Source organism: Malaya genurostris, chromosome 2, assembly GCF_030247185.1.
Source record: "Malaya genurostris strain Urasoe2022 chromosome 2, Malgen_1.1, whole genome shotgun sequence".
In the NCBI taxonomy this organism is placed as follows: Eukaryota; Metazoa; Arthropoda; class Insecta; order Diptera; family Culicidae; genus Malaya; species Malaya genurostris.
In genome coordinates, this window is record NC_080571.1 from 262,781,724 (window position 1) to 262,806,092 (window position 24,369).

Below are 24,369 nucleotides of genomic sequence, written 5' to 3' on the forward strand. Positions count from 1 at the left end.
AAAACTGCCGCCGCGTACAAGAGGGTATCTCTCCGCCTCACAAATTTTCAAAAAGTTTATTTATCGATAAATTCAGTTTCGCAACATCCCTCGTTTGAAGGCATCACATAAACATCACTGTGCCATGCTAAGGCGAGATACTAATAAGTGGCTTAGCAATCGATTGCGTAATGAATATAAAATATACAAAATAATAGTGAACAGAGTTTGTAAAGCATTCATAGATTAATAAAATTATAAAACTATTAATTTGGTCAAGTAATCAATAATAACATCGTTGAAAATTATCACCTTAATTGAGTGTTTTAGCTTCCTATTTATTATTTGTATTACGTATATTATACACACCCCCTACCACTAGTCAGTGCGCTGGAGTCCATCTGTCATTTCGGTTACGATGTGTCAATTCTGCGGAGGGTGTACCGTCACTATTTTCAGCGAGTGCGATCTGTTGTTATATTGGTTGCACCTGTGGATGGTAAAAAACCCGTGTAAATTAGTGAAATTTTCAAAGAAAAAAGTGCTGTTTCAATCACATTTCGTGGTAGAAATCAGAACCGGCTGATTTATAAGTGCTCGCGATGGGAAGTAAGTTGTTTTGTTTTCTCGACAAGACTCATCAGACTGTTGCCGATTTTACTAGACCTGCAGCAGTCTCTACCTTAGCCTTTTCCACGTAGACAGTCTGAAAGCTACGCGTTGGAACTTTCCCCTCCCATAACTCCTGAACCAATGTTTGCGTACCGATGGAAAATTATATTCGCTTATAAATTTAAATTAGCGGAAAGTTAATAAGTAAATCAATTTTGTTATTTAGATAAGTTTTATTTTTTTCCATACATTCTGTGTATCCTTACCATGTGTAAACTAAAGTTTTAAAATCAAATTGATGATCTGATTATTTTAGAGTTACCGTTTTTTAGTATGTTTATAAAATAGTTACAATAAATTTTATTTCTTTTCTCTTTCAGTCAAATTTCTTGAGGTGATAAAACCGTTCTGCAGTATTCTGCCGGAAATCGCGAAACCCGAACGAAAAATTCAGTTTCGCGAGAAGGTACTATGGACTGCCATAACACTGTTTATATTTTTGGTCTGCTGCCAAATTCCACTCTTTGGCATCATGAGTTCCGATTCGGCCGATCCGTTCTACTGGATCCGTGTCATTTTGGCGTCAAACCGAGGTACCCTGATGGAGTTGGGTATTTCTCCGATTGTGACATCTGGTTTAATCATGCAACTTCTGGCAGGAGCCAAAATAATTGAAGTGGGTGACACTCCCAAGGATCGAGCATTGTTCAATGGAGCACAGAAATTGTTTGGAATGGTTATAACAGTGGGGCAAGCGATTGTTTACGTTATGACTGGAATGTACGGAGATCCGGCGGAGATTGGAGCCGGTGTCTGTCTGTTGATCATTATTCAACTGTTTGTAGCCGGATTGATTGTGCTGCTATTGGACGAATTGCTGCAGAAAGGTTACGGACTGGGATCAGGAATTTCACTGTTCATAGCCACCAACATCTGTGAAACCATTGTGTGGAAAGCATTTTCTCCAGCGACGGTCAACACTGGACGTGGTACAGAGTTTGAGGGAGCTGTTATTGCATTATTCCATCTATTAGCGACCCGACAGGACAAAGTTCGTGGTCTACGAGAAGCCTTTTATCGCCAAAACCTGCCAAATCTCATGAATCTTCTTGCGACCGTTCTCGTTTTTGCAGTAGTAATATATTTCCAGGGCTTCCGAGTGGATCTCCCGATTAAATCTGCCAGATATCGCGGCCAGTACAGCAGCTATCCTATCAAATTATTCTACACATCAAACATCCCGATCATTCTACAGTCGGCTCTCGTTTCCAATCTGTACGTCATATCGCAAATGTTGGCAGTTAAATTTCATGGAAATATATTGATCAATTTGCTAGGCGTGTGGGCTGATGTTGGTGGTGGTGGTCCGGCCCGTTCGTATCCGATTGGTGGTCTATGCTACTATCTTTCGCCACCCGAATCACTTGGACACATCGTTTCCGATCCAATCCATGCCGTTCTGTACATTGTGTTCATGCTGGGTTCGTGTGCATTCTTCTCCAAAACATGGATCGATGTTTCCGGTAGCTCGGCTAAGGACGTTGCCAAACAGCTCAAAGAACAGCAGATGGTCATGCGTGGTCATCGGGAAAATTCGATGATTCATGAATTGAATCGGTACATCCCAACGGCGGCTGCATTTGGTGGTCTATGTATCGGTGCTCTCTCCGTGCTGGCCGATTTTATGGGTGCCATCGGTTCCGGAACCGGTATCCTGCTGGCCGTCACAATCATCTATCAGTACTTCGAGATCTTCGTTAAGGAACAAAGCGAAATGGGTGGAATGGGTACGCTACTATTTTAGATCGTTGGCAGTGTTGTATCTTGCGAGATATGATCTTTTACTTTTTGCTTAAGTTAAGCGCATTTCGTGGTATGTGTGCAAAACAGCAGCGGCAAGGAAATCACTACAATTTATGTAAACAAAAGAGTAAATTGTAAACTGATTTCAGAAAAGCATACAAGAGAACAAGTTATAAGTAGAATCTGGCTGCTGATTCGGGCGAGTGGCTTAGTTTCGTAGATAATGTGAGACGTCTTTTCAAACTGAAACCAGAAGTTATTGTTTACGTATAATTTTAGTTCATTCCTTATAAAAAAACTAATACAATATTGTACTAAAAACGCTATAATAGCGGAGATGATGTCAATAAAAATGTGTAGAATAATGAATAATATGTGTTTGTTCTATTTCAAACGAATAAACTGAGAAAGAAGTGTCAATCAATCTCGTAATATTTTTGTGCTGGAGCGTACGGTGCGATTTTCCTAACAGTTTTGGTCGCTTTTTTCGAGTCCTCTGTAAATGAATATTGTAGCACCGTTTGGCAATTCAGTGTTTGATTGGTTATCAGTCGTTAAACCCTACCTATAGCCGCGACTTGGTACCGATGTTCTATATAACTCATCTGTTTGCAAAATTCAAAGATATTTCACATCCTGTTATATGTACTCAACAACCCATAACTCAGAGCTTTTTTTCGGATAAGTGCAAGAGTATCAAGACGAACACTAATTCGCTGTCTTACGGTTCACTTTACACCACTCTGCTAAGAATAACAATTTCTAGCTGCTTCGAGAAACAAGTAAACGATATACGAGAACCCTTTAGAAACAAGCAGACTTCGTTTAAATACAGTAAGAACATTACAGGTCCGAGATGGCTACGCTGTCAATTTATGTATGATGCGAAAAACTCCTCGATATGTTTTCGCAGATTTTGACTTCTAAAAGACGATTCTTGAGATATGATTGTACCCATCGAAGGATTCCTGAACTGGAATATTGATTTTTCGATCGAATTTCATTCGTATTCGTCATAACACCAGCAAAATCAAAGACAACTTGAATTCCATCCTATCACATTCAATCGAAAAATCAATACACCGTTATTCAGATTAAGGGCGAATATCTGAACTGGCTGTTCTGGCGAACTAGATAATGCCAATACGTTCAACAACTCGAAATCAACGCATTATAGACAAAACCATATGGTATAATGACCAGATTGCTTTACAATGTGAACAGAACTCTACTTCCCGTCTGCTTTATCACACCTATGGGTTTTGTTCATCCTAATCTCAAAACGGTAAAACACAGCACGTCAAATTCATACGAGGATCTTATTTCTACGTTTCGTCTTTAACTCATCAGTCCGTTAGCAGTTTCTGTTGAGCTGCTATCACCACCTAACGATTCAACATAAATCGCCAAACAGACGTAAAATTAATGCTACTCGCAAAACACTTTTGCTACTAAGTGCTATTTCTGTACTGAAGTGCCGAATGAAAAAAAAACCTTATTGACGGTTTTCTGGCCATCAACACATAGTAATTTTCGGTTTTGGTATTGCATGGGATACATACGAAGACGCATTTAATATAATAATCGTGCACGTACAAACCAGAGCTTTCGGAGGATTGCGCCTATGTTCAAATAATCCGAGAAAATGGTTGAAATACAGATTCACTTGCAAAAGGCTGCCGCTTCGATTTTCTGCCTAATGAAATTCTTTTTCCTTTCAGTTATCAGATATTTTCAATGTTTCACTTATGATTACTCTATTTTTCCTAAATTATCTCTTCATTCAACCTGTCAATTTCCGTCTAACTTCGAAAAAACTACAAGGATCAGCCCCATGGGGTTGTTCGAGCCGTTGATGTGGAACAAGGCAACCAAAATTTCCAATGATTGACATTTTCAATTAATCGTCACACTTTTGAATCCGCAAATGCACAAGAGTCTGCTTAGATTGATCCTTATTAGAAATCAACACCGAACACGCGAACCCAGAATACACACTGAAAATCATTTCTACTTATTTTTTGAGGAGAAATCACTCATTGTCGAGCTCTTCTATAAGCTACCCAAAATTAGGTCGTTATCTACTCAAACTTTGAGTTGATGGGTAAAAATGGGTAGCGTGCTTTGTTATGGCATAACATTAGTACTAAACTTTCAGCTACCTAAATTTTGAGGTCATCACTCGTTACCCAAAATTGGGGATAGGGGCTGTCCATAAAAGACGTCACGCTTTTTTTTTGATGATTTTTGACTCCCCATCCCCCCTTTGTCACAAATTGTCACAGAAGCAAAGACCCCCCACCCCCCCCCCCCCCCCCCCTATGTCACATGTCACGAATTCAAAATAAATAAAATTCATCTCAATACATTCTCAATATGTATGACAAACCATACAAATATGAGGGAAAAATCGATTTATTAAATGCTGTCATTAGATTAAAAATATCCCTGAAACTACAAAATCATCGGAATTATTTTATTAATATCAATTATATAAATTAACAAAAGTATTTGGTTGGAATTGATTAAACCTTTAAATCATCTGTTTTATTCCTCCTAGGGGTACACCGATATATTATTGTTTTAGGTAAAGAATAATATTTCCTTAGTGTAGCATACAGGGCTAAGAAAATAAAGATCAAAACCTCATCAAAACGAGATCACTGCCGGAGAATCTTTTCATTATCAGATGATCAGTGAAATTTAAATCACATCGATCAATATCGGTACTGACCTTCTGTCACACAATGGGTAGTGATTTTGAGCTAAAATGATTCTTGATTTATGTAAGTTCAATCATTGGATGATTCGATAAGCTTTGATGTTGGTGGAGGAAAATCACATATGATCAAGATAAGACATGACGTGATCTACGTCTGAAATCGTTGATCTTCCGCCCTTTTTCAAATGTTGTAAAATTGAATAAACTGCATCAGAATCAGATAAGAGAAATTCTTATGATATACTATTATCAACGCTAGAAAATCAAATTACTAACAAAATTGTCAGTGCATAACTTAAGTTAAACCGTTTGAAGGCATCTTTTTCTTTTTTACTCATATAAGACAAAATTTATTAATTTCGCTAATCTACTCGCTCCTCCGTGCACTTTTGCTGATCACAACAGAAATGATTTCCTGCATCATTCATTCTCAAATTTACAAGAAGAAGCTTTTACATCAACAAATACACGTTTTCCTATAGAAATTAAACGTTTATTGTGGAGATTTTTTCAGGAAATAGGGCAAAGCAGTAATATAATTAGGTATTTCAAAAATGCGCTTATTGAAAATATTGGACGTCACATTCCAAAAACCTCCCCTCCTTCCCCCTGTCACAAGATCAGAGCATACCAATAAAAGCTTCAAATCGTTTATGGCACTTTTTGTCTGGCTGTGTAGCAACAACCTACCTCTAGCAAGTTACGCATAAGACTGAAACGTTAGCTATAATTTCGCTTCTATTTGTAGATTTTCGTGCTTCCAACAGCTTTGGTTTTGCTTCGATTGACCAATCAGAGCGCTGCTTTCCCTTTGATATATCGCTTACTCCTTCAAAACCGTCGATTATGGCAGGGAAATCCGGTATGACGGAGATTTTTTGCAGCCAAAATAGGACACTGCTAGCTATTAATTAACATTTCAATGATATAAAATTAAAAATACATGGCTATGAACATTCAAATCAATACGTAGAAATATTTCCAATCAAATGGTGACATAATATTAATAATTGATACAAAATTGACTGAGCTGTAATTGTTCAAAACCTGACCACATTTCTACGTGTATTTTTCTTGAGTTTCTAGTTTGCCCCGCTATATAGAAAACAAACATGTGTTCGACATTAAAAAGTTTTATTTGGAATGTTTTCTTCTTCCATGTTATTTCCCCTACAATTCTTTCGCTTCGTGCATAGATCTTCATCCAATACCCATGTCTTCATAATCAGTTTAGTTAAAAATGACTATTAAGATTGTTAGTGTATACAACACATCGCACCTTCGGAAATGAAAAGAATTTTTTCTCAAGCTTTATTTGTAGTGAAAGTGTTTATGGATGGTGTTACCAGCACTTCTTTAGTCGAGCGTTCTAGTTTGTACCAACGCACAGTGGGGAAAATGGACCGAAAACGCGACGATTTTTTAGGAGGCATAATACAGCTGACCACAAGGAATTGGGTTGGTGTAAAATGGTCAGAAAAATCGATTCCATGTATTTAGAAGGAACGCACGAAACGCTATCATATTCATTTTACCCCAGGATCCCTTCTTGTACTGTATTGTATTCAAGCATAACTACACAACATCAGATCGAAGTACTTAAAGAAGAGCGAATAGAGTGTTTCTGATGTAAAAAAGTCTAACAAATCGATTGTAAAGCAAAGCCTTGGTATTACATTCCTGTAGTGGAATTTGACATTTTGTTTCAACAGACTTCGCAGCCGATTCAGAGTGTACAGAACCATTGCATGGCTAGTGCTACGATTCTACTGACACTACGAATTCTTCCAGGTCGGGGCTCGAACATACAACTGGTTTGTAAGACCAGCACCCTATGCTTTGAACCGCCAACCCGTGCGATTGCACATAATTTTAATGACAGCAGTAAACTCGTAATACCGTTTTACCTCAATTATTTTCTAGGTATAATATTCAGTTTGAATATGATCTGCAATCCAGCAGATCCAATACGATCTATCAGTATTGGTTCATATTACGTACAAAACATATGTGATCCAATGAAATACAATGAGAACGACTGTAGTAGCTTGTTTAACCCGTTTTACCCCAATTTATTTTATAAGTTGTATCATTGGTTTAATTTTCTTTCGCATTCCGAAAGGAGGCTGATGAAAATCGATTGGTATTATGAATAAGGACCTAAAATATGATTACATATCGATTCAATGACCGCACGAATCTTGTTATACCGTTTTACCCCAATTTATTCTATAACTGATTCTTTTGATAAATATTGATCTACAATCCAGAACCAGATCCAATACGAACAATATCAATATTTGTCCATATGACAGTACTAGCTGCGACATGCGAAGGATAGCTGTAAATGATGGCAAATGTTAAGCATGGATTTTCGGTACAATTACTCAAAGGATTTTTTTCATGATTCAAGAATTCTTTGTTATTAAATATGCATATTCGAATCAAAACTTTACTTTTATGATATCATTTTCTGATGTAATCTCTTCTGTATGATTTTATCTATTTAAAACTTACAGGTGGCAAAACATTTGTTGAGGGTTCAAATTGATGTCGACTTCGTTTGCACTTTCTACATTCTAGGTATGTTTTCTTAGATAAAGTTCTTATTAGATTAAGTCGCTTCTATAGGTTGCTAACTCTTATGTTACTTGAATGAATATATTCAATGGATTTGAAAAAAAAATAGAAACCGTGCCTTCTAAGAATATTTAGTTCAATCAACTGAACTGTAAAGGTTAAATCAAAAATTTATCTAAAAAAGCACTCTTGTAACTGAAAGTAAACTCTGAAAATATATGAAGAAAGATTTATTTTTGTGCCTCTTCTTGATGGTTGCAAACAATCTAATGATAGGAGACAGTTTGTTCAGAATGTTGACTTCACAATTAAATAAGGTCATTGATTTCCTTTCGTCTAGAGTTCACTTACGGTTCAGCATCGTTACCAAACTCATTCACAAATGCCATGAGATCACACTAAACTGATTATCTAATGCGTTTCGTGGAGCACTTTTTCTCTTTCTAATGCGTTAGATGATTTTGATTTTTGTTTGCACATAGCAATACATCGAGGTTCGCAAAGCACGATCACCGACTGTAACGGAAATAAATCATTCCACTGTTTTCGAGAACTTATTCTCCCACTAACACCTTAAACCAAAAGGAAATAGCTGTGATTTGAATGTTGCTGATTCCATGCAAACATTTGTTTGTTTCGGGGATTCGAATATTCAACTCATAAATGCATCATTTGAAAACAATAGAAACAGAAATGGTCACATAAGCCGTTGAGAAATGAGCTTTCTATTTGCTCTACCCTGCCTGTATTCCGTAGCAAATCAAATGTATACCTCTATGTAAAAAATATGTATTCGCTTATTTTCTGGACTTGCATTGTAAAAGATCGGTATCTATTGTAAAAAGTCTCAGGTGTGGTAGGTAGGGCCTTTCATTAAATATACGCTTACGCTGTATATATGGTTAAATCTGTTTCCCACTGTCTCCTAAAAACAACTTATAGGTTAACATCGTATGGACTAAAACATTTTTTGCTTAGGCTAGGGAACCATATATCATCGATTTAAGACCAATTTGCTTCTATTGTAAGACGATTATGGTTCAGTCACAGTTTTGTTTTTGTTTTGTTTGTTTGCCTTTCAAGCCCGTCTTGCTCACTTGCATTCTACGTCCTGACAGATGGTGTTGAGCTTTGTATGTACGTCGTTCCTGCTATTGTTCAGATCACTCGCCGACGTGACAATGTTGATCGAACTGACCTTAGCGCGTTCGATTGCCGTCACTGTGTTTTCACCGAGCATTTTGAACAGAATGTAGCCTATGATGATGGCAAACCCAGCGACCAGCACACGCACAAATGAATCCTCGTTCAGCTGGATAATGACCCATGCGCCGGCACCGGTGATGCACATCAACGTGACGATGATGATTGTCTTTGCCCAGTGCTGGATTGTGAAGCCCTTTTCCCAGTCGAGACTGAAAAAGGAGAGTTAATATACGGTGCAGCAAACAATCCAGTCACTCACCGATTGGACCGCTCAATTTCGTACGGGGACTCGCACACCTTGCACATGAGCACGGTGTCGGAATTGGCACAACTCTCGACTAGCCAACGGCGGAGACATTCGTGATGGACCGAGCTAACGTCACCGGTGCATCTGCACGGTTGGATTAACGGTTCCGGTTTCTCGTTGTCGTAGCAAATCCAGCAATCTTTCTTCCCGAGAAACGATTGTCCTTCTTCGGCGGTTGATGTGGAAGCTTCCGGTTCTTGCGAACTGCCGGCACCAGCGCTTACCGGATCGATCTGGCGAGTTAGCAGTTTGCGTGGATTCAAAATCCACAGTTGTTCGGGTGCCATCGAGTTCCATAGACAGCACGGGAACCAGAGTGCGACGCCTATCTCCGCCAACCGAAACACAATATCATGCCAGTTGCGGGAGTAAACCGGAACTCTGCGATAGAAAAAAGAGACAATTTAGAATTGTGCCTATGGGTCTCAGGAAGGCACGGATGGAGGAAGCTTACTTTTTCTTCCAGAAGTCGCCCAAAGTTTCTGACGTTAGAAAACCAATTATGACAATTAGCATTATAGCTTGGCTTAACAGTCCGAAGCGAGACTGATGCAATTGGGAAGCGTTTACATTCTCACTGCTGGGAGCTGCTCCAAAGTCGTACACGAATCCGCCACGTACCTGGGGAAAAGAATTTTCTTTAATAAACATTTTTCTAATACAAGATACAAAACAAAAAGTATTGCAATTTTATCAAACTAGCTCGATCCTTATATTCTGTATTTGAAACAGATTTATTCATCGCCTTATTTTCTTTTTATCATCTGAATTGTTTTTAAAGAAACCAGCTGGCAGAATCAATATGAACTGAGCTATCTTTAGAGGAAAGCAAATATGTACATGTATAGTATGTGTGGCATCATGCCTACAATAGGATTTTGACAGTTGCTCTTCAGTTCCAAAAATGACATTGAAACAAGAAGAAAAAATTTTGCTCTCGCATCGTCGAAATTCAAACTACTCGCACGCCAAGTTGGCGAAAATGTTAAACCAACTAACCAACAAATGTTATAAATTTCGGAAAACTTTTACAGTCAGTCAGGAAGACTGGATCTAGATGTTTCAAGCAAAACTCTAACCTCTTCGTCCGAGATGTTGCCAGAAAGCAGGGAGTATTGTCTACAACCGCAAATCAAGCTAAAAAACGAAACAAGCTGTCCCAATAGAAAACTGATGGGTTATCTTTAAGCGGAACCCCGAAGAAACGGAAAGTGAAGACAGTTATCAGCGATAAGTAGTTCACGTAAACAGGCGTTCTACGGGGAGTAAAGTGACCAGCAGCCTGTGCAAAACTTGATGGAAGGGGTCAAGCGAGAGGCTCGGAAATTCGCATTCGCTAAAAATAAAGCTTAAGTGACCCATACAAAGTTCCTGAATTTCATTTGGATCCGACTTCCGTTTCCAGAATTACAGGGTGACATGCACCAAAACTGTGAAAATAATGTCACTCACTTTTCTTGGAGATGACTGATCTTCACCATCTTAGATTCAACTGAAAGGTTTTAATGCCATAAGGTGCCATAAGAATGTCCCAATTTTCATTCGGATCAAATCCCTGGTTTCGAAGGTAGGGTGCTTAGTGTAAAAATGTTTCAAGAATACTTTGTTCATAACCTTACTCTTTATACTGGCTAGTGATTTTCTCTAGTTTGCAGACTAAGAGAGTCTGTAACCGAATAAACCATTGAGAGTCTAATAAATGATTTGCTGAATGTTATCCAAGTCCGACTAACGGGACATTTTTTTCCAAAACTCAAATCACCATAGAGAATCTTTAAAAAAAATTGTAGGTCTTATTAGTATATGGTTGAATGAACCGAATATCATTATGCCGATATTTAGCTTTCGGTTGCAGAAGTACCGACAATAGTAATCAAATGTGATAAAATGGAGCTCACTTCACTTTCTCACATAGAATGGAATAGATTATCACTAACTTACATTCAAAAGTAGTAAATCAATGTAGTAGTATTATGCAAAAGAAATCTTCAAAAATTCATTTCTAAGATTTTTTAAAAACTGTGTTTTGGGGAATTTCTGCAGGAATATATAGAGGAAAATGAATAATATAAGAAAGGCATCATTACACCTCTAGGTGGATTTTTGTACTAACTTTTCTCGGATTTCACCCAACTTAGATTCAAATAAAAGGTCTTGTGGTTCCATACAAAATTATTGAATATTGTTTGGATTGGAATTCCGAATCCGGAGTTATGCGGTAAAATGTGCCAAAAAATGAAAATATGTGTACTAACATTTCTCAGAGCGGACGTGCCGGATTTTACAAACTTAGATTCATTTGAATGGTCTCACAGTTCTCTACAAAACATCTGAATTATATATGGATCCGACTTCCTGTTTCGGAAATATTTAAAATTCCAATTTTAAATTACTTACTCACTTTTCTCATCGAAAGTGTGACCGTTTTTTTTAAACTTAGACTCTTATGAATGGTCTTATAGTTCTATAAAGCTTCTAAATTTCATTCGGATCCGACTTCCGGTTCCGGAATTATAAAGTAAAGTGTGTTGAAAATTTCGTACCTTCACTTGAAAAGGCGAAACAAAACACGTAACAATTTTTCTAAACTAGCCCACGCACTACTCCATTCGATAGTTATTATCAGTAGACGGCTAAACAAACCGATTCCGGCTATCCTGGTTCCCTGTTTCCGATTCCGGATGCACCATAAACAGTGGTCATATTTTCCCAAATGGATCTTACTCACTTTTCTTAGCGATGGTTTGACCGATTTTCACCAATTTCAAGTGAAAGATACTGTGGTCCTATAAAGAATTCGTGAAATTCATGTGGATCCGACATCCGGTTCCGGAATTATAGGGTAAAGCGTGTCAAAAATTTTAAGTCAAAGCAATTTTCTATATTGTAAACTGAGCCACTATTCGAGAAGTGGAACTATTCTTATGCAGAAAAAAAATCATCCACGTCGGATGACACACTGGAAGCTGAATGCCGTTAACTCAATCTCTAGTATTGCTACAGCGTAACTCATACTGCCACCGCTGGACAATAAGCAAAATTAAACAAGGAATGGAAGGTTTCTAATTGCCCCAGCAATTAATTACACAGTCAATGTACTGATTCCCATGTTAACATCACTTAATGTTCTTAGTGAAATAATAAGATACATTCAAATCTTACATGCAAGACAAACCATGTCGGAAGCTAATTACTTAATGCCATACAGCAGCAATCACGCGTCTTACAGTTTCGTATCTTTCACAAGAAAGCGCAAAAGTTATGGAAAAACTGGGGTGGGACCAAAAAATTTAAATGTCAAATGCAGATCACAATAAAACTAGACTGCTGCAAACTAAGTTTTTCTAGGATTGGCCATAAAAAGTTTTATATATTGTGAACAACTAAAATAGGTAAAAAAAAATTACTACCGCCTACCCATCCAAGACTACCGTGGGCACATAAAAAACATGTTATTAGTTGAATCTCTGATCCGAGCTTCAAGTACTCATTACTGGATAACAATTGTAACCATTGTAGTACAACACTTAATCGTGTAGGATCAGGGAAAAACATGCAAAAACTGAGGATAGTGAAGCCGTCGTAAAAGCAATGTTCTTTAAAAAGGATCGGAGATTACACCACAAACAGTACTTCAAAGACGGAACTTGCCTCTGAAGTAGCAAATCGTGTAAAAAATGGTACGAATGTGAACGTCCCAATTCAGGTAATGTATTACACTAGATGATTCGCAATACTTCGACCAAAATTGTAGTGAATTTGCGTACTGACAAAAGTAGTGTAGTGATGAACCATTATATTTCTGGAACCGAAAGTGACAGCCATCTTCGAACCTAATCAATGACCCAATGGTAGCTTTCAAACGAGTCTATGCTCGCTGAAATTGGCTCGACATCTTCGAGAAAATAGAGTGGATAGAAAAATCTTTGAAAAGTGCGCAAAGTTGAATGATATATAACACTATCGATATTAGTTCTATTTCTAAGTCTTTTGATCACTACTTCCAGTGTCTCCGAAACTGGATATTAGGAACCGGTACAGTAAAAGTGAGCTGGCTCTCAACTAACAAAATGCACAAGATAATTGGACTAATTTTGCAGATTTAATCATTTTTGTAGCGTTTTTAAATATGCGTGATTGTTTGAAATTTTCTAAACTCAGCACCCTATATTTTAAAATCCGAAACTGAATCTTATTATATGAGTTTTAGTTTGTGAAAATTGGTTTGGTCATCTCTGGGAAATGAATAAATGTGAATTACTGACAGTCTTTTAAGCACTACTTTCGGGTTTCAAAGACCTAACTAGCCGAAATGAAGTTATTCGATCAAGAACAAAAAGACCTACCAATTGGAATAGTTTAAGACCGCATTTAAACATTTACCTATTTTGCTTTGTCACTTATATGAAAGTTTGCAAATTTTCACAATAATCAACCTGTAATTCCATAACCGGAAGTCGCCAATCCTGTGAAATCGATGTTAGTTCCATTGCGGAGACTTTTGCACTCTACTACCGGTGCTTCCGGAACCGAAAAACGAAACCCAGTGTAACCAAAGTGAGTTTTTGCCTTTCTCATATAGAAAGGTTATGCAATCACTTGAAAAACCGACCAGTGAAAATTGGCCCGGAGGGCCAAGTGTCATATACCATTCGACTCAGTTCATCGAGCTGAGCAATGTCTTTGTGTGTGTATGTGTCAAATAATCTCACTAGGTTTTCTCGGAGATTGCTGAACCGATTTTGACAAACTTAGATTGAAATGAAAGGTCTCACGGTCCCATACGAAATTCCTGAATTTCATCTGGATCCGACTTCCGGTACCGGAGTTATAGGGTAAAGTGTTTTCAATATTGTACACCGTCACTTAAACCGGCGAAACAAAAAACGTAAAAAAAATTCTAAATTGGTCTCAAAACTACACAAATCGATAGTCATTATCATTAGGCAACTAAACAAACCGATTCCGGCTATCCTGGTTCCCAGTATCCGGTACCGGAAGTACCGGAAATAGTGGTCATATATACCAAAATAGATCTCACTCACTTTTCTCAGTGATGGTTTAACCGATTTCCACAAACTTGGATTAAAATGGAAGGTTTCACGGTCCTATACAGAATTCCTGAATTTCATCCTTTTCCGATTTTCGGTTCCGGAGTTATAGGGTAAAGTGTTTTCAATATTGTACACCGTCACTTAAACTGGCGGAACAAAAACAGTAAAAAATGTTGTAAACTGGACTCAAAACCGTTATTCCAAATCTTAGGGTTAAATGAAAGGTCTGATGGTCCTACCGAAAATTACTGCATGTTTTCGGATGCAACAAACATTTAAATCATTATTATCGTTTGTATAATATCTTCAAAATTTGTATAAAATCTACTATAGTTTGTACGTCATGTTAGTTGGTGGCCGTGCCAACCGACTCTGGGGTTCTCGGGTTCCGGTGCCGGAACTGCATATAATAGTGAACCTACTTCGTTTTCTTAAGGATGACCTACGCGAGCAAAGCACTGTTTTATTCTGTATGTTATACTAGTTAATGCACAAACAATCTCTTGGTTTCTTTCAAAAATCGAAGAGAAAATTTTTAAATAGAATACCACAATATTATACATGAGAAAGGCATCATTACACCACTAAGTGGATTAAAACAGGTTTTTAACCATCAACTAACAAGAGCTGAGCTGAAGTAGATCGCCCGTAGTTGCACTTCGTGATTGACCGAAATAGTGGAAATGTACAATGAACCAAGAAAATGAAGCTTGGCAGAAGCAAATCATTTCCACTGTACATATCCACTCACTCCTAACTTTTTATTAAATGATTAATAACGATGGTGGCTACGACCAAAGGCTGTGCTACTGAGGGAAAGGAAGGAATGTTAGTTCGATACTCGTTGTTCCTAGAGACCGCGGGTACCACTGTATCTCCACGAGCATCACGGGATACGAGATTTGTTATTAGGGAGGGAAAGAGATCCGGATATGTTTTGGTAAACAATATGATCTCAATAAAACCTGATTTTCGATACTCAGGAGAAATATAATAAGTAAGAAAAATATAAAATATCTCCAAGGAACGATCTCACCAGTATCCCTTTTCTCCCGCTCGCTCTACTGTCAGCAACGCGAGATGTACAACGACCACTGAAAGAATAAAATAAAAACACTCGCGAATGGGTCTGCAGCAGACCAATCCTAGACCCTCAGTCCGAATAACATGATTGGCATATTGTCGCAATACTGAAATGTAGAGGCGCTGCTTGTTTAGAGATGATACTTTTAGCTAGAGCTGTCATATCGGTAGGAAAATTTCTGATTTCTCCACCTTTTCAACGATTTCATTCATTTGAAAAATCATAGTAGAAGTTGAAGAAAAAGTTTTTACTCTGAGGTGGTTATGTTGATCTTAGTTCATTGTGCGAAATCTACCGTTTATTCAGAATAGAGTATTAAACTTGATTTGATACCATTTTTTAAATGCCTGGAAATAACAAATAAAGTATCCAAAATAAAAAGTACTCGATCGCTATACATTCTAGTACTCGAGAAATTAACATTACACTGGTTTTTGTTTAAAAAAATGTTGATCCGAAAAAACCTAACCTTCCCCAATTTCACACATTTCTGAAGATTTTCCATGTTTAATCGTGGTTTACACTAAAAAAAAGTAGTAGTAATCACTTTGAAATCGATTTTCTTCTGTTCCGAGTGTACTTTTATTGCTCATATCTATTTGTACTTTTGAATTAACGATAAAAATGTTACAAATCACTACTGCCGATATGAAAATTTCCGAAAGAATCCTCCTTTTTTTGGTTCCATTTTTCATTGGCAGGTGTCGCTACCAGTAAATCAGCTTTGCGACAATGTGTCAATCGACTTGTAAACTTTCGCACATTTCATAGAAATCCAACAACACCGAAAATGACATACAGACGCGCTTCGATCGGTTAACAGGTTACATAGTTGAATTTTGGGGCAATAAATTCTCAGTTTCCGCCGATTAAGCATCTTTAGTTTCGTAGATCAATATTATTCAATGAATAGCACTCTCACTACTCAACAAACACTTGCCACACCTGCACTGTCACTCAAAATAACTATTTTAACCAAATTTTTAAAAACAACACATTGAAATTATACTTTTTTGAGAGCAGCACCAGGACACCGCATCGCACTCCCAGTGATGCCAAATCTCTCCTTCTTTTTAACCATCAACTAACAAGAACTGAAAAACTGGGAACTTGCCGAACAGTTTTCTAAAATTCACTCCCTTTACTTGCTTACGTTACTTATCTCGCTCTCGCTCTCGACAATGGATTTTTTACACTTATCACTTATTTTCTACGGGACCATAAAACCTTTTGAGTTTAATTCGATGAAAATAGACTCAGCCATGTCTGAGAAAATTTAGTGACACTATTTTGACATGAATACGTCTTACTTTACTATGGGGCGTCTTTTCAAAATTCGCCCGACACAATATAGGGCAGAAATTGATCGTGAATATCTCGAGTTGAACTAAACGTAGCAAGATAATTCCTTCTACTAGAAGTCACACGGAGCCAAATCAAGCGAATACGGTGGTTTCGGAATGATAATGAATGAATTTTTGGCGAAAAAATCACGAAGAATCAATGCAGTATGCGACGGTGCATTATCCTGGTGCAAAAACCAAGAGCTATCGGGCCATAATTCCGGCCTCTTCTTACGAATAGGTTCGCGCAAGTGACGCATAACACACAAATAGTATTCCTAGTTAACAGTTTGGTCGGTCGGAAGGAATTCGGAGTGCATCACATCTCGATAATCGAAGAAAACTGTCAACTGTTACCTGTTGATGGCCGTCCTGGACGTGGTTCGCCGTCAACGCGTTCTTTGAACAACTTATACCAATCAAACGCACTTGCTCGCGACATGCAATTATCACCGAAGACCTTTTGCAACGTTTTGATCGTTTCGATACCAGAAATTTGATTCCGCATACAAAATTTAATGAAATTGGTTGAATAATTTCACTCATTGTAATAATCGTCTATTGCACTTCTAAAATACTGACGTATACTAAACACTAAAGAATATTTTGACGTGACACTTGGCACAGATGTCACTGACAGTCATACGAACCTAGAAAAAAATATTTCGACGAATAAGGTTTCCGGGCGAAATACAGTTCAAAAATTTTACTACTTTTTGGCCACAGTAATATATGAAATATCTATGCATTTGTAAAGTTTTCTGACCGCTGTCTTCGTTTTCCGATGCTGAAAGCAACGACAGCATAATCTAGGATTTAGTTCGACTAACAAAAAAAATTAACAAATTTGTTTGATTTTGGGATCAGTTTAGTAGATTCCATTTCTAGTAGTATTGTACACGTACACGTTAGGGTCGCTAAATGATCGACTCGTCTATCGAGAGCAGCTTTCAAACGAGTCCAAGCTTGTCTAAATCGGCTGAGTTTGAGTTAATGGTCACCTCATTAATAAAGACCAGGCGCGTATTTTCAAGTAGTTGACTAGGGTGCCAATATTTTAGGGTAATTTTTTATTCGTTAAGCGGTAGTGCTCAAAAGGTTAAGCACTTAAAAAAAATCCCTATGCAAAATTTGAGCTATACCGTATATGGGTAAGGGGTGCCACACGGCGGTCAAAGTTTCAAAATCTTCAATCTTGAAAAATCACCATGGAATTTCCGAAATTAACAATTTTTTTGATGTCAAGTCTTAGAATTGCATGAATCGTCGAGATTTAGTGTCATCTCGAAAAATTTCTTGTTTGAATAAATTCGACTCTAGGTATTTTTTTTTTTAATTCCGAGTCGAATTTGTTTTTATTGATTTGATTTCAGATATCTCAGTCCCAGAGTCGCAATTTTTCAAACAAAAAACTTTTCGAGAAGACACTAAATCTCGACGTTTCAGACCATTCTAAGACATTTGGAATCAACAAAAAAAAATTCGATTTCAGAAAGTTCATGTAACTTCAATGGAAAAGGACAAGAAAACAGTGAATTTCAATTTTGCCGCTGCTTTGAAATAGCTCAGTATTTTTCGAATGGTCTGAATTCCGATAAATTTTGAGAATTCTTCATGATTTTTCTTGTTAGCAGCATACCACTACAGATCAATTTTGAAGTATAGGCAGTTGGCCAAATCAATTCGAAAGACGACTTTCCAATGCTTGCGGATGAACAGCAAAACGCGCTGTTTCAGGCATTCTTTGGTGTAAACTTTGGATGTAATCGGCGACGAATGATTCCCTTTTCAAACCTCAACTGCAAACCGCTTGCTAAATCACGGTCTTCTTCGCGAGCTTTTCGATAAACACGCACTTGGCGATGTACCACATTCTGGCCACATGTTGGATCGAAAAAACCGGTGTAGGCTTTAGCGCACACGGCGCTACGCAGCGACAATCCTTGATTCCAGTTATATCGTATTTCCGCTGATTCCTTTTCACACTTAGGGTTTCCTTGTAGATTTTGAGAACTTAACAAATTATTATTTTCGGCATCTTCAGCACTTTAGCCAGATTGGAACCAAACCACTCCGGGTTTCCAGGTGTTTGTGCACAATATTTATTCTTCTATCTAGTTCCATTTGACGTTATCTTTGAACGCGATCAACTAATTTGATCAAACTTGCACCAGTAGGGTAACGGCTCCCTATTTCATCTGAGCTCCCATTCACATCTCATCCCTGCACCTCATTACTTTGAACATGAATAATATGTTTTCAAATGATTATTCAAGCTATTGTCACACTTTCCCATTGGAAGAAATGGTTTTAAATTCTTCAGTGATCGTTTTTTTTTTTCATTTAAAACAAACTCACTTTTCAATTTAGGACACATTTTCGTCTCAAGATTTACAGTACGTCATCGTCATGTTTCTGAATATCTACTAATCGATTCGTCTCAGAACATGATCACTATTTCGCACAATTACACTACTATTGAATGCTGGATGACTTCATAATTAGTAATGTTCACTTGCCACTTGTTTAATTAACGATTAAAAACTTCAAAAATTACCCGACAAGCAATAAAAGTTTGTTTCGGCTTCGAACATTACCAGAAAGAGTGTGTTAAATACTAATGAAATAACTATTGTGGCAAATCTAGTAGCACTGGTTTCTTTCCGCTATACGTCACCATAACACTGTGAAGTGTATGTGTTTCATCGACTGTGCACAGAGATGCCAGATATTTTCATAGAAAATATGTATGTGCTCTATCTGTTTTCACTAATAAAATGAATCAGTTCAAATTGGTACAAAATTTTAATATAAATGTTTATTAGTGTTCATCATCAAATATTTGCACAAACCATTTGCATTTTAACCATTTGTCCGTTAATTAATTAACTTTTAAAGAAGTACTGCAATCAACTTTAACAGATTCTCAGAGAGAATAGTCTAATTTTTTACTTCTCACTTTTTATTGACCTTTACAAATCTGTATTAAATTAAGAAAATCTGTAGTCTGTTTAAATCAGTATGCGAACGCCAAAATTTATACAATACAGATAAATCTGTATAAATGGCATCTCTGGTTCAATGGCAATTTTAAACATCGAAATTAGAATTAGCATTAGCATTAGAGACCGCCCGTGTGTTGCTACTCCGTTATTGATCTGGACCAATTGAGATTGCAAAATGATTTTTTGAAGTGGGAATAACGCATTGTTTCACACTGTGCGAACTGTATTGAACCATGCATGCTGATCAATACCGACGCCGGCCACGTCCGAGTGCAGATCTACTTGGGAGGGAAAGGATTGTTAGTTCGATGCATGTTGCTACTAAGAACCGAGGAATCCTCTGCATTCCCACATGCATCACAGGAGAGGATACTTTGTTAGTAAATGTTTTAATAATGTTATCATGTGTTTATTGCTCTGGGTAGCCGGCTACCAAGAATGTTTTAAAGTATTATGGTTTTATGTGTTACTTTGTGCTGGCAATATAATGCACGAAACAGTCAATCTCCGAAATTGACAAAACTCCGGACAGCCGGCTGTCGAGTATGCAGTCACTCGTTTATGCATCTACCTTTCGCGTTTTTTTTTAGTCATGAAAAAAAAACACATGCGGATTGATAAAAAAAAAGGTATCATCTCACTGCTAGGTGGATTAAGCACGTTTTTATAAATGAAACTACGTGATACAAAATAAACGAGCGAATAGGATTTAGACAAAAATGTTGATTCATTGCATTGAAATATTCTAAACAGTTATTATAAAATCATTTTAAATCACCAAACAAAGGTCAACAGATTTCACACGCGTCTTGATTCTTTATTATTTCCGCTTTATTATTTTAATTATTTATTAAAATTATTAATTGGTTATATTAGTTGATCTGGGCAGCCGGCTACCGAGAAAATATTAATTCACTGTTTGAAATATTAATATCAAGTGTTTTTACTATGTATTCAATCTTCGATATATGTTATCTCTGTTATTAACTTTGCAATATAAACGGATTTGCGCAATGGTTGATTTTTATCATTCATTTTATAATCCTGAAAGACAATCAATAACATGGAAGAAGAAATCATTCCTAATAAAACTTTTCTCCGAAGCTAGACGGAAATTGATAGGTTGAATAAAGAGATGGTTTAGTAAAATAGAGTAATCAGAAGTAAAACATTGAAAATATCTGATAACTGAAAGGAAAAAGAAAACCCCGGCAATTGTCGCCTTTTACGACATGGAAGCAGGAACCAGCGATGTCAGATCTACGGAAATCTCCGTAGATCTACGGATTCGAACATTTTCTACGGATCTACGGATCCGTAGACAAAATCTACGGGAATTGGATTTTTTCTACGGAAATCTACGGAAAATAAAATTTATCAACGGAAAACTACGGAAACAATTTTTTTCTGGCGAGCAAAAAAAAAAGAAAAGCTTTTCACCGTGAGCGTTTCCGAGAAAAATTCAAATCTACGGAAATGACACTACTACTATCTGGCATCGCTGGCAGGAACCCAGTGGATCTATTCTTGGTTCATTTTTTTCCGCCGGATTCTACACGGCATCTAGGCAGGTACAGTCCGGAGAGAGCTAATAGGTACTATCAATCTCCTAGTGGACCCCAGCCCCTAATGGCAATTTTAAACATCGAAATGATTCCAAACTGTTTCTAAAAATATCGTGTGTTGTCTCATAGTTGGCATTAGGCCCTTTTTAATGAAAATTCTGACATTTTGAACCTGAGAGTGTAATAGTGCAATATTTTGATTTGGATTGCTGTCGCCAATGCTAATTGATGGGATGAATAAAGGACCAACGATAGGATGAATATAAAACCTTTGAGATGAAATTAGGAGCACAGTAGTGAACATATCAGATGTGTTTTGGCTGAGTTTTTTTTTAATTATTTTAATTTCCGAGGAATGTACATCAATTCCCAATGTGGAGCAAGGCGAATTAAGCGGAAATATGAAAAAATCGTAGTGATTTTAGTGGCTAAATCAGGTTCTTAAGGTAACGTTTTTACAAATGAGATGAAATAGGGAGCCCTTACCCTAGTTCTCTGTAGAAGTGTGAACAAACCACTATCGACGTGCTAGCGGCGAAAAGCGTACCTTTAGTCAGCAACTTCAACGTCTTACAACGACCCAACATTGTTGAAATCGGTTCAGCCATCTCCAAGAAAATTGAGCAGATAGAACAAATATGTGGCTTGTCGCTTACGTCACTTATACCATTATATATATCCAGAAGCGTTCCTCATTTGTTTGCACTTGATTCATGACACAAAAGTAACGCCAAGGTTTGTTAAAATCGCATTTGGGATGTCACTAGCTACAGGAGTATTTTCCAATCAATGGTAAACTTCGAAATGGTTACCAATTTCAAGAAAGGCTTCTAACCAGTGATGTTCGAGCTTAGTACACGAGCTGCTCTATACCTGTTGTGTGTGCTGTGCTTTTTCAAACCAGACTCATGAGCGTGTGCTATTTGTGTAGTCCACCTACTGATAAGAGCGGACACTGTGTGCTTAAAAATTATATTATATTATTGAATAAAAAAAATGAACGGACACTCAAGTCAGCACATGAGCCAGCACACCAGTTGAATCACTAGCTGGTTCTACGAAGCACACGACTCTCGATCTAGTAGCAACACGGCACACGAGCGTGTGCTTCAGACTCCGTGTGCGTGTTTTTGAAAGTGTGCTGGGCCATCACTGCTTCTAACTCCAATTTTCAACCGTACGTTCTCAACACGGGTTTATGCCCAAGCGTTCCACCATTATCAATCTTTTATCATCTCACATCGCACGTCATCAACACCATGCCTTAGCATAGGATTTCCTCATTAAATTTATACCGATCTTTCCTCTGCTTTTCGATTAAATGAACCACGATACCACACTTGCAAAATTTAATCAACTTGACTTTGGTACGTCCTTTCTTAGGAATCGCCGGCTCATAGTAAAAATTGACGTTTATATTTCTGATGGATTTTTTGCAACAACTGGAATTCCACAGGGAAGTCTTCTCGGTTCTTTGATTGTATTCTTTTTTCTTTGGATAAACCGCGGATATCATTCGCTAGTGACCTCAAGATCTACCTTGTTTTTCGCTTTTCAGAGGATGGGTGGAAACTGAAGGGGCTGGGGTCCACTAGGAGATTGATAGTACCTATTAGCTCTCTCCGGACAGTACCAGCCTAGATGCCGTTTGGAATCCGACGGAAAAAAATGAACCAAGAATAGATCCACTGGGTTCCTGCTACTATGTCGCAAAAGGCGACAATTGCAGGAGTTTCTATTTCCTTTCGGTTATCAGATATTTTCAATGTTTCTCTTCTGATTACTCTATTTTACTAAATTATCTCTTCATTCCACCTATCAATTTCCTTCTAGCTTCGGAGAAAAGTTTGGAATGTTTTGTTCTTCCATGTTATTGATTGTCTTTCAGGATTATAAATTGAATGCTGAAAATCAACTATTGCGCAAATCCGTTGATATTACAACCAGAGTTAATAACAGTTAATAACAGAGATAACATATACCGGTATATTGAATACATAGTAAAAAAAAACACTTGATATTAATTTTTCAAACAATAAATTAATATTTTTCTCGGTAGCCGGCTACCCAGATCAACCAATATAACCCAATAATAATAATTTTAATAAATAATTTAGATAATAAAGCGGAAATAATACAGAATCAAGACGCGCGTAAAATCTGTTGACCTTGATTTGGTAATTTAAAATGATTTCATAACAACTGTTTAGAATATGTCAATGCAATGAATCAACTATTTTGTCATTTGGGGATTTGGTACCTCGTGGGTAGCCAGTTTGTGCAAAGTGCACATGACTTATTCCTAGTTTTTACGTTTCGTCTTCGACTCATCAGTGCATCAGCAGATTATGTTGAACTGCTGATGCGAAACTCCCGGATCATAAAAACTAGGAATAAGTCATGTGCACTTTGCACAAACTGGCTACCCACGAGGTACCAAACCCCCAAATGACGAAAATCTGTTAGCGGTCAGTATGCCGTCGAATTTGTTTCGTTCTTTCGGCACATCAGGTTAGACATAGCGCTTCGGCGCAAACAAGTGTATTGCAAAACGCGTTAACTTTACGTCTGCTCAGCGGATTATGTTGAACCGGGAGTTTTGCATCAGCAGTTTAACATAATCTGCTGATGCACTGATGAGTCGAAGACGAAACGTAAAAACTTGGAACTATTTTGTCTAAATCCTTTTCACTCGTTTATTTTGTATCACGTTATTTCATTTATAAAAAAATAGGGAAGTTTTTATTCTTACGCGATAGTATTGCAAATTTTTCTTCAGTTTCCTCGAATAAGAGCTGTGAATCAAGACTTCCCGGGACTTCAAGATAGAATATTGTTGAAACGTTCACTCGGGAAGTCAGTGAGTTTATAAGTGCATCCGAGCATCTTGAAACCGGAACATACTGAATCGCGCGAATAATACCAATACTGAAATTTTTACTAACAAATATCCTTCTCCCGTGACACTTTTGGAGTGCGCAGTAGTATATACGGTCTCTAGTAACAACAAGTGTTAGACTAACATCCCTTCCCATTCCTTAGACGATCTACGTTCGGGCCTGGCCGGCGCCGGTACTGATCAATGAATTCTGGGGTTACCAGCGTCTGT

At 37.5% G+C, this 24,369-nt stretch overlaps 2 protein-coding genes across 4 annotated transcripts in view; one reads left to right on the forward strand and one right to left on the reverse strand.

Moving 5' to 3' along the window:
• Positions 1–400: 400 nt before the first annotated feature.
• LOC131429766 (protein transport protein Sec61 subunit alpha) lies at positions 401–2,766 on the forward strand. Its single transcript, XM_058594101.1, has 2 exons — positions 401–588; positions 972–2,766. The coding sequence occupies exons 1-2, from the start codon at positions 582–584 to the stop codon at positions 2,393–2,395; spliced, it is 1,431 nt and encodes a 476-aa protein (XP_058450084.1). The 5' UTR covers positions 401–581; the 3' UTR covers positions 2,396–2,766.
• Positions 2,767–8,106: 5,340 nt separating this feature from the next.
• LOC131429767 (uncharacterized) overlaps positions 8,107–24,369 on the reverse strand; it is a 31,258-nt gene continuing 14,995 nt past the window's right edge. For all 3 annotated transcript variants that reach the window (XM_058594102.1, XM_058594104.1, XM_058594103.1), the window contains exons 6-8: positions 9,664–9,830; positions 9,162–9,590; positions 8,107–9,111 (exon numbers count right to left, since the gene is read on the reverse strand). In XM_058594102.1, coding sequence (XP_058450085.1) covers positions 8,790–9,111; positions 9,162–9,590; positions 9,664–9,830 — 918 coding nt within the window. In that variant the 3' untranslated portion in view covers positions 8,107–8,789. The remainder of the gene's footprint in view (positions 9,112–9,161; positions 9,591–9,663; positions 9,831–24,369) is intronic.